The 11,124-nt window shown below is 48.1% G+C and overlaps 1 protein-coding gene across 11 annotated transcripts in view; it reads left to right on the top strand.

The window, feature by feature from the left end:
• The window catches only part of LMBR1 (limb development membrane protein 1), a 118,807-nt gene extending 109,120 nt beyond the window's left edge, over positions 1–9,687 (top strand). For 9 of the 11 annotated variants that reach the window (XM_023744521.1, XM_023744524.1, XM_023744522.1 and 6 more), the window contains 2 exons: positions 4,760–4,921; positions 7,077–9,687. In XM_023744521.1, the coding sequence (XP_023600289.1) occupies positions 4,760–4,921; positions 7,077–7,162 (248 nt within the window). In that variant the 3' untranslated portion in view covers positions 7,163–9,687. The remainder of the gene's footprint in view (positions 1–4,759; positions 4,922–7,076) is intronic. The other 2 variants (XM_023744523.1, XM_023744526.1) reach the window with 2 other exon arrangements.
• Positions 9,688–11,124: the final 1,437 nt, after the last annotated feature.

Raw genomic sequence — 11,124 nt, forward strand, 5'->3', positions numbered from 1 at the left:
TTTTAAAAGATATTTTTGCTGGTATAGAATTTAAGATTGACTTATTTTTTCTTCAGTATTTTAAAGGTGTTACTTAACTGTTTTCTCATTTGCATAGTTTTTGACAAGAAAGCTTGTGATCATTATCTTTTTTAATGTGACCTTTTAAAAAATTTGACTGCTTATAAAATTTTTCTTATCACTTAAACAGTTTGATTATGATGTGCCTTGGTTTAGTTTTCTTCTGTATCTTGTACATAGAGTTTATTGAGCTTCTTTGATCTATCGGTATAGTTTTCATCAAATTTGGAAGATGTTCAGCCATTATTTCTTCAAATGTATTTTCCATTCTCACTTCCCTCTCCTTTAAGAATTGTCACCACAAGCACATTAGGAATTTGAAATTAATTCACAGGTCACTGATGCTCTGTTAATTTTTGGTCTTGTTTTGCTTTCTGTGTTTCATTTTGAATAGTTTCCATTGATGTGTCTTCAAGTCTACTAATTTCTTCCTTTGCAGTGTCTAATCTGTCATTAATCCCTTCTGTTGTGTGTTTTATATCTTATACTTTAGTTTTCTTCTGTAGAAGGCCAACTTGGATCTGTTTTATATTTTCCATGCCTCTAACTTTAATTTTTCTTTCAGTTTTTGAAATATAGTTGACTCTTGAACAACAAGGGGGTTAGGGTTGTGACCCCCTGCACAGTTGAAAATCTGTGTATGACTTTGACTCCTCTAAAACTTCAGGTAGGAGGAAAAATCTGGTGTCTTTTACTCCATCTTGGCTGGAACGTGAAGTTAAATTAACATTTCTAATTGATGTAATTTAATGAGAATCTACTTGCACAGTAAAACTGGTCAAAAGTTAAAGTCTTTACTTAAATAGTATCTTTCATTTTACCCCCAAAATGGCACCTCTCATTAATTTTAGAACAAGTTTGTTTTTGAATGAAAATGATTGGCAATGAGCCTATTTACATTAATCCTGAAATTAATGATGTTTAAAGTGGTTGTAGATTTTACTCTTCCATTATTTTTGTCACATTTATTATTTGACACTCTTAAGTAAATTTATTTCAAACGTCTGGTTTAGAGGAAGGATTTTGGAAATCTAGTCAACATAATTTAAACTAACCACTGGGAGAGTCTGGGTGGGTGGGTGGTGGGGGGGAATGTGTTAATTCCAATGTTTCATCAAAGAATAGTTTAATTCTAAACTTGTTATTTATAACAAGATGCATATGTTCTTTCTGGCAGTCCTACAGGGAAGCCAAGGCATCCACGTCAGCCGTGTGGTTTGCCAGCACACATCATTTACTGATCAGATTGCGTGAATGATCCTTGAGTGTGTGAGGCTCTGTGACCTCTCTCTCATTGTCTTGCTAGTGGAAAACATGAATATTCTTGCTAAACACCGAAGCTGACTCTGGTGGGCTAACGCACATGAATTCTGTTGACTCACATTGCAGGTGGATAACCAGCTCCTTGGAGTGAGGTTAAGTTTGTACCTTCGTTCTATAATATGAATAGAAAGAGATCTTAATTCAAGGCAGTAGCAGCAGACATTTCCACTTGAATCCTAGTGGGCAGACTGCTGTGCACTTTGTCGTGAAGAGTATTTTATTGTCAGATAATACAGATAATAGGGCCTATGCTTATCCACAGCCTAACTTTAAGGTTCTTACCTCATATATGTCTTACTTATCTTTAAAAAATGCACTCGTAAATGGGAATAAGCATTTCAATATTTGATGAGGAGGGTTAACATTTGATAATTGAATTTTTTTACAGTTAGTAGTATTTTAAATTTTGCTGCCTTAAAAATTAAGACTCTCATACCTTTCTCCAGAAGTAGAGATTTTGAAGTATTACACATTTGTATAGTAAGTGTTTTTAAGTTAAAATGTAAGTATTGTTACTTTTTCTTAAGTGTTGGTACTTTAATAAAAAGGTACATTTTTTAGTTTAACGATTGCCATGACGTTTAGAGAAGTGATTGCCGAGGTCTCTTGCTGTCCAGTCTCACAGAAGATTTTCAGAGTTGAAGAGCTCTGTGTGATCCTAGTCAGCATTAGTTAGATTTTTAAAATATGAAACTAAATTGGGACAGTTCTCGGTGCACTGTGGCAGCAGGCCCCTGGATGTATGGTTCCCAGATGTATGCTCCATTCTCACTCCGGGGGCATCTTGCCAACTCCATTCACACGTGGCAGTGTGGTCCCAATGTGGTACATGCGTCACATTTGGGGAGTGGCTGATCACTGTTAGTTCACACCAGTGGTTTCAAACGTGGAGTCTGGGCCCCAGGAATTCACAAAGGAAGACTTGGCTGTGTGAACAAATCAGTAGAACTTGCGTTTACCTTTATTGTTGGGACTTTTTAGCTAAGCCTTTGTTTTGTCTATGTGTAATGTGTATGCCAGTGAATAGCATCATTTATAAATAATTGCACACACATGTGTTGGGTATATGTGCTCTCATTTTGTTTTGCCAACGGTGCTGTCTGATCAAGAAGGTTCAGACTAGATAAGGCTCTGAGGAGTGTCCGGCAAGGATTCTGTCCTGTGACCTTCCGGCTCCTCCATCAGTGAGTGTCATGATATGGAAGATTTGTGCATTTGTGTGCTTTCTTATGAAAAGAGCCATGGCTCCCACTAGATTCTCAAAGGCATCTTTGGTCAAATATCTCTGGGCTGAAACCAATGAAGCTTGTTTGGAAGGACTCAGTCTTGTTTACAGATACCTTCTTAGGCTAAATTAAAGGGTATTCTATTTGAAAAATAAAATATATAATTAGACACGTATTCCTTTTAACAAGTAAAGTTTCACCAAGACTTCCGAGGAGCTGTAGCCACGGCCATTGCCGTGGTCTTGTGGTGTGGGGCCATGCAGCATCCCTGGCTGGACTCTGGGTCCCTGTTGCCTTTAGAAAGATTTTGTTTGTATGTTTTCATTAATCTTCTAGCTCCTTAAAACATTATAGTAGATTATTGTCTCTCAAAGTCAAAGTCATTGGCGCTGGGTAGATGTGACTACAAAAGAGCTACTTTCGGAAACATCCTGTTTTCCTGCCTGTTTGGTATGAAGAGTTTCTGCTGTCTCTGTGGGTTGCTTTTGTAGAGTCTGCCCTGGGCAGGTGATGGGATTGCACTGGGGTGGGGATGAGAGTTAAGTCTGAAAGCTGTCTGACAAGGTGAAATGGAGGTTAGTCGAAGTCATTCCTGAAACCCTTAGAGCACTCATAAAATAAAGGGTTGTGTTTTTAAAAAAATATATTTTAATTGATTTTTTTACAGAAAGGAAGGGAGAGGGATAGAGAGTTAGAAGCATCGATGAGAGAGAAACATCGATCAGCTGCCTCCTGTACATCTCCTACTGGGGATGTGCCCGCAACCAAGGTACATGCCCTTGACTGGAATCGAACCTGGGACCTTTCAGTCTGCAGGCCGATGCTCTATCCACTGAGCCAGACAGGTCGGGGCTAAAATAAAGGTTTTGATTTATAGTCCTTTGTGGTTAAATTTTTATATGACCCTCTGTAGCTCTTTAAGTTCTTCCTTGAGAGATGGCAACAGTATACCAATGGTCAGAAAATCTTACCATTCACACATCCTTTCCAGTAAGTATGGGCCAAGGCACGTGCTCATTGAAGAGAAGGACTGTTTAAATTATTGCTTTTATAAGCGTGTACAGGTGAGTTAAAGGGACTTCCTTGCAATATGACACAACCACGCTGCATTTCCAGCTGTGCCATTTTATTCGTCAAACCTGTAGCATCTGATTCCCATGAATGATTTTTTCCTGAAAAGGACTCACCTGTGTGTTTATTAATTTACTAGAGGCCCGGTGCACAAGATTCGTGCACTCGGGAGGGTCCCTCAGCCCAGCCTGTGCCCTCTCACAGTCCGGGAGCCCTCAGGTGATGTCTGACTGATGGCTTAGGCCGCTCCCCCCCCCCGCCCCTTCCGGGGAGCGGTCATACAGACATCCTTAGCACTGCCTCGGAGGTGGGAGAGGCTCCCGTCACCGCTGCTGCGCTTGCCAGCCATGAGCCTGGCTTCTGGCTCAGCAGTGCTCCCCCTGTGGGAGCGCACTGACCACCGGGGGCAGCTCCTGTGTTGAGCGTCTGCTCCCTGGTAGTCAGTGCGCGCCATAGCTACCGGTGGTTCCACTGTTCAATCAATTTGCATATTACCCTTTTATTATATATAGGATTATTATATAGGCTGTAGTAAGTATTGAGTGTACGCAAGGCTTTGCTCTGGCATTGGGACCACAGGAGTCAGAAAGATGAAGCCCCTGCTCTCAGGACTCATCCTGTGGGGAAAGGAGGCAGTAAAGCAGCCAGAGGAGGCAAAGCTGTTCCAGGTCACGTGTGCGATGGAGAAACAGAATTTGAGTCGAGGGCATGGAGAGGCAGGCGCCCTCTCCAAGGACGTGGACAGGCGGGGATGGGGAAGGAGTGGGTTGTCAGGTGTCTTTTTCTATCAGACCCCTGTTTCCTGGGTCAGTGTTCACTTGCCCCCACATCCTTATCCCCCTCGCGCCCCCCCCCCACCCCCAGCAGCAGGGCAGTTCTGGTCAGTGTGAGCATGACCTCTATGTGACCTCTGTGTGAGTAGAACGTGGGGGAGCAGGCAGGGCGGACGGGTCTGGTTCCACAAGGCATAGTCACTGACAGAAATGGGAAAGGCCAAGGAATTGATCTGATTTGCACTTTATTTTGTGATGTCTGTGAACACATCATACCTGATTTTAAGGGCTGTTTGTTTTTAACAGGAATCACTAGATTCGATCTTCTGGGAGACTTCGGAAGGTTTAACTGGCTGGGAAATTTCTATATTGTGTTATCCTACAATTTGCTTTTCGCTGTGGTGACAACACTGTGTCTGGTCAGAAAATTCACCTCTGCGGTCCGGGAAGAGCTCCTCAAGGCCCTAGGTAATCCGCCGGCGCTGCGTGGTTTCTCTCTGCCTACTAATTCATAACTTTACATGAGAGCTAATTTTCAGTTTTCACTCACTCATTTCTCCAAATGTGTGAGCCCTTAGAGGTCACAGTCCTAACCCTGGTGTGAGACCTCCCCACTAAGCGCGGCCTTCCTCACCTGTAAGGCTCCTCCTGAGGACTGGGGACGCTGACAGACACACTTCTCGGGAGGCTGAGCCCCGTCCTGCGCGGTCGGAACAGGAAGCAGCAGCTCTTTGTCTTGTGACTGGTGCTGGGAGAGAGTGGGGAGGGCGGAAGGATATTTTTTGGGAAGGACACCTCCTTCTGTTTCAGTGAAGGATTTTCATGAGGTTTGGGTTTTGCAGGTGTCAGGCCGACCCCCAGTTCTCTTCAGTGAGCCCCACACAGCTCAGGATAAAGCATAGTGTTCTCGCATTCCTAGGAGCGAAGCGTCCTGACCCCGTCTCCATGGCCACGGGACAGTGGGCGCGACTCCTCAGTGGGTGAAAATGTGCCCTCGGAGTGTGTTGGTCCTGCTTACGTCAGCAGTAATCCTAAGCACGTTCCAGCCTTTAGGTGTTGGGAGCCCCGGGTCAATAGAAAGGACCACACATCAGCCTTCCGGGGTGTGGGCATGAACCTTTATAGCAAAAAGGGAAAGGCAGCAGTTGATGCTAGACAGTCCTGACGTGAGCTCACCCCCCTGCACTGGCCGCGCTCGGCGCTTACACTCCACGCTCCATTGTGTTTCCAGCTCCTGGACAAGGCAGCCTGATGCTGGGCTCACTGAGGCCCTGCGCTCAGGTAACTGAGCCTTGTGAGCGACAGCAAAGCTTGGCTCACCAGGGCTTCCCAGCCCAGGGATTGAAAGGGTGACCTTTGGGCCTGGCCGGCGTGCTCAGTGGTGGAACGTGAACCTAGGAACCAGGAGGTCAGGGTTTGATTCCCGTCAGGGCACATGCCTGGGTTGTGGGCTCAATCCCCGGTGTGGGGTGTGCAGGAGGCAGCTGATCAATGATTCTCTCATCATTGATGTTTCTATCTCTCTCTGTTCTTCTCTGAAATCAATTAATCAATTTTATATATATACACACACACACACACATATACACACACACACATTTTTTAAATAAAGAAAGGGTGACCTTGGGGAAGGAGAAAAGATTTCGGATTGTTTGTGTTTTACTTTTACTAACCCTGTAAGGAGGTGGCTGATGAAATATTGGCCCGAAAGGGAAAAGTTACGCCTCACTTCAGCCGGAGCACCAGAAAGTGGGTGGGTCCCTGCCCAGGGGTGGGATTCTGGCTGTGGGGTATGCACAGTGGCTGGGATCAGGCAGTTCTGGCAGGCAGTGTCCAGAGTTAAACCGCAAGGCGCCGAGCTGTAAGCTCGCTCAGCTCCCGCGGGCACCTCTGCGATAGGGCGGCTGTACCCGCAGCGGGGCCGCTGCGTGCAGGGTCCTGGATGCCCCGTCAGGGCATCTGCACACAGTGGACGCTCAGTTTAGCTACGGATGATGGTGCCCATGGCGGCTTCTGCACAAGACAGACACTGGTTCCTCCAAACCCCAGCCCGGCAGCACCCATGTTTCAGAAGGAACCCCCCACCCAGGAGGGCTGTGTCCTGTCCCCTCTCCCGCGGGTGCAGTGTTCTGTGTTGGGTTCCGTGGAAGTGGTGGCTCAGAGGCACAGGTTGCTGTGACTCACATAAATACTTTTTATTCTCTGAAATATTATCTTTGTTTAACTTGTTGCTTTGCCATTTCTTTCTTTTTCTTTTGGGAAATGTTTTCCATAACCTTTCTTTTTAAATACGTGCTTCATATTTTGCTGTGTCTGTCCATGCATTTTCCTGTGTTCTTCATATGTGTGTATTTTGAAACACAAATGGATGATGCTTGTTTGGGGTTGGGCTCCCTGGGAAGCGCCCTTGGGGTAGGAACAGGCTTGCAGGAGGATCAGTGCTGAGGGTGGGTGAGTGGGGCGGGACCTCCATGGGGCGCTGTGTGTGCCACGGGGCTGGCCCGGGCCCGGGTGGAAGAGAGACCCCTTGGAGGTGTCCCCAGCACCTTCACTCCCATTAGTGCCCCGCCACCCCCACCCGCCTGGGGCAGAGCCTCCTCTCACCATTTCCTCCTCCCTGCAGGACTCCATAAGCTGCACTTATCCAGGGCACCCCGGGAGTCGGACACCGCCAAGCCATCTGCCAATGGGCACCAGAAAGTCCTGTGAGGCCGCTCCGCTCTCAGCGCAGATACGGGAGTGACTCGGACACTCCTGGTCCCAGGCGTGGCGGCCCCGCTCACGTTCTCATTGTCCTCTGGGAACCTGCGGGGCGTGGGTTCCAGCCCCACACCCACGTCTGCTCTGTCGGGACGGCCACCAGGAGGCAGCCGGGAAGCTAGGGCTTCCGAGGACTCGCTCCAGCCCAGGACCTGCACACGTGGAGGCTGCTGGCGGCACCTGGTGCTGGAACAGGAGGTGGCCAAGGGCGTGGGGCGAGGCCAAGGGCGTGCACAAGGTGCCGGAGTGTCTGTGCCTGGGACGTGGGAGCTGGCGTGGCGCCTGATATTTTCCACGTCCTTGATGCAGGAACAAAGCACAGTTCAGATTTAGTTACAGATGTGAGTCCAGGGGACACAGGGAACTCTTACCCCCACGCCTGGGCAGCCCTGCGTCACCAAGGTGGGAGGGAGGGGCCAGCCGGTTCCAAGTTCATGGCCGGTCAGTGTCACCTCTCCTGGCACAGCTGCCAGTGTGAGACCCTGGGACCAGCGCCCGCCTTACGGGCTGTATGACACCATTTTTTAAGCCCTTTTTTCTAGACTCCCTTAACTCCTCATGCTCCTTCGTCCATCCTAAACTAAGCCCTCTGGGTAGAAACCCCTTTCTTTTGCTGCTGCTTCAGGCTTCGCTACTTTTGCCATTTAAACCTCAGACCCGGAAAAGCAACCAGTTTAGCACCAAACGCACAGCATCTGGTTCTGGCATAAGAAGAGTTTGGCCGACTATCGTGATCTGCTAGCCACCCAGTTGTTAAGCTGTAAATAATTCTCGGGGTCGTGTCGTGGCCCCACGTCCACTGAATAAAGTTGTCCCCCAGGAGACCGAGTTCTGTCGGTCGAGCGTGCAGGATCCGAGGGCCCCCGCAAAGCCCCACGCCCGGTCTCTACATGTCTCTACATACACACGTATGTTCACATGTCTGTAAATACGTACATATATTCATATGCACTGTGTGTGTGCAATGAGCCATCTATGCAGGCAACAGTAAAATAACTTTTTTCTCAAATTGTTGCATTTAAAGCTTTTTTGGGGGGGGAGCAATTATGAAAACCAGGCTGTGTATATTGGACATCAAAACATTTCCACTTAGAGTCAAAATATTAAGAAAAATGAATGGGTATGTTTGTAAGCTCCACTGACTGCCTGTCCTCCGTGTCCACCCACACTTCCTTCAGAGCCACGTGGAAATGCAGGCCGCTTAAAAGATAGTTGAGGATTGTGAACAGTACTCGGTAAGCCTCGTGCTCGCGCTGGTGACGGCCAGCATGGGACGCGCCCGAGGAGGCGCACGCAGGCGTGCTTTCTCGTTCCTGCATCTGCCCGCGTGGGCATCAGCTGCCAGCTGTGGCTTTCGCGGGAACTCGTGGGAGTCGCCCTGGGACAGACGGCCACGGGAGAAGACACGCTTCTTTCAACAGAGTGGCGCTGCCCAGTCAGCCCAGTTCAGGCACGTCCCGGGAAGAGTTCTGGGCATGAGCACGACGTCCGACAGCGTCTGGGGCAGACAGTCACCTTTTCTGTGTTTGTGTCAGGTCTGTTCACTGACCGCTTCTCACTGAGGACTGAGCCACCTGGCCGGGCCTCCCGGGGAGGCCTGCTACGGACACCCACACACAGGGCCCTGCCCGGTCGTGGCCTGCACGCAGGGCCAGGGCCTGCAGGGACCTGTCAGTGAGGGCTGGTGAAGGCCAGCAGCCGTCCCCAAAGTGGCGCTGCCCCTCGTGACCACAGGCCTCCCCCTTCCCATCTCCCGCGTCTTTTCTGAAGGCGTTAGGCCTGGGGGTACAGGTTTCTTGAGGAGACTCAGCTAACTCCTGTCATTAATTGGTTCTGCATATTTAAATAAAATATTTTAAAATTATAAAATTTACAGATGACAACTTTTGTAATGATTTTCCAACCTATTTCTTAGATTTAATGTTTTCTCAGCTTTATGAACATTCTCTCTAAGCTAGATCTGTTCTAAGTAAACACAAACACATTCACATTAGTGCTCAGTGCACAGTGAGTGGTGGGTGGGAGGGAACTTTCTCGTGGTCCTGACTCCCAGGTGCGTTAAAGGTGTGTGCACACCTGGTCTTCGGGGCACCCACACCTGCCTGACTTTGCTGGACCACAGTGGTCCCCCATGGCCTCGGTCACCCTGAATCTGTCCACAGCACAGGTTGGAAGCCTTGTTGCTTTCTGGTCGTTTGCATAGTATTTAATGAATAAAGAGAATTCTTACAGTAATTTAAAAAATATATGGGCGTATATACAGTACTGACTTTTTAAACTTTAAAAAATCTTTTTAAACTTTAAAAAATCTGGTCTGATGTTACTTTAAAAATAATGTTTGGAGGCACTGGTAAATTTGTTTACAGGGCATTGTTTTTTTTGTTTGTTTTTTACAAATTGTTACTCCTGTTTCTATGAGATATTGTCAGTGTGACCATTTAAATGTCTTAGAAATTAAAGTTTTACAAAAATGAGTGCTTATAAGCACTGAAATGTGTTTTTCTAAAAAATCGGAAATACCATCATGTCTAAAACTTCAGCGTATGTATAGGTACTTCCATTTCCTTGTATAAAGAGCAGTAATTCTGGTGAGACACTGAATGGAGGCAGAAGCCACTATTTTCTCTCTTTATGGTGGAGTTACTGGTAGACCAGTTTCTTGCACTCTGAGATGGAGCCTCGATCGCGGAAATGATGTGTAATCCTAACTGAGTACCTAGATTTGTGTGCTTCCCCTGGTCTCTCCCACAGAAGGCTCGGCCGCACTGAGTGTGGTCCAGGCAGCGCAGCGAGCGCTCGAGACAGGATGGACACTAGCCGCTGGTGCAGGCACCGACAGGCAGTGCTTTACGCTTTCTGACCACAGAAGAGACACACTGTACATGTGAGTCAGCACGCGCACCCACACGCACACACTTCTGTCCATATAAACAAACATTTAACCAGGAGGGCCTCCTTTCACGTGTGTGATGTATGCTGGCATTTTCTATTCCATTTTGTTATTTTTTTAACATAAACCACTAAGTCATTTCCTGACCTGTATTAATGGATGGTAAAATTTAGTTTGAAAGACACCACGTTGAGGGCTGTGAAAATTGTTCATCAGGTGAAATGTGTTATTCCAGATACCTGAGGCAGAAGTCCTAGGCATGCCGAGTCCTTGTTGCCCGCAAAAGTGTAATTAAAATCAGTCGAAATCGCTGAACCGCTAACAAATGGATTATAACATTTCAAAACTAGGTGATTGATCCCTATGTCTGGAAGGGGAGAGCTGGGAGCTGGTTTTTGAGAGAAGTGATTTAACCTCCAGTTGTGTGTAACTCAATTAGGAAGGTGTCTTTCAAGTTCAAATGTAACCAAATAGGAAATCCAGATGGAGACAGCTCCTCTTGGTGTCTCACTGCTGAGCCCTCCCAAGCAGAGGCCCAGCCACCGGGCCAGCAGGACGCTGGGCTGGGAGCAGGGCCTCCAGTGTCCACCACGGGGCAGGGCCCTGGGCTGGGAGTGAGGCCGAGGCGGTGGTCACTGCGCCTTGTACATCTTCCTTTGAGACACTGTTACTGAAGACGGGGCCGCTGCAGGGATGCGGGGCAGCCCTGGAAATTGCACGGTTTTTTGTATCAGCAGACGGTGGATTTGGACAGTCAAGTGCCAGCTCTTCGTGCGATGCCAATGTGGGCGCTTCCCATGTGACCCTCGGTCCTCTGGGCGTGTCTCCGCCTCCAGCGTCCACAGCGGCCACCTCCTCTCGCTGTGTCCTCACTGTGGCCTTGGAGGTGAAGCGGCGGGCAGGGCGAGCCTGCCGTTTGCAGGGAGACCTTGGCCTCGGTCTCCCCGGTCTCCCCGAGCGCAGGCCCAGGCCCCGCTGGCGTCAGTCGTGGGGTGCCGAGGGGTGGGGAAGTGGCAGCAGC

The sequence above is a fragment of the Myotis lucifugus genome, unplaced genomic scaffold, assembly GCF_000147115.1.
Source record: "Myotis lucifugus unplaced genomic scaffold, Myoluc2.0 scaffold_471, whole genome shotgun sequence".
NCBI classification, from domain to species: domain Eukaryota; kingdom Metazoa; phylum Chordata; class Mammalia; order Chiroptera; family Vespertilionidae; genus Myotis; species Myotis lucifugus.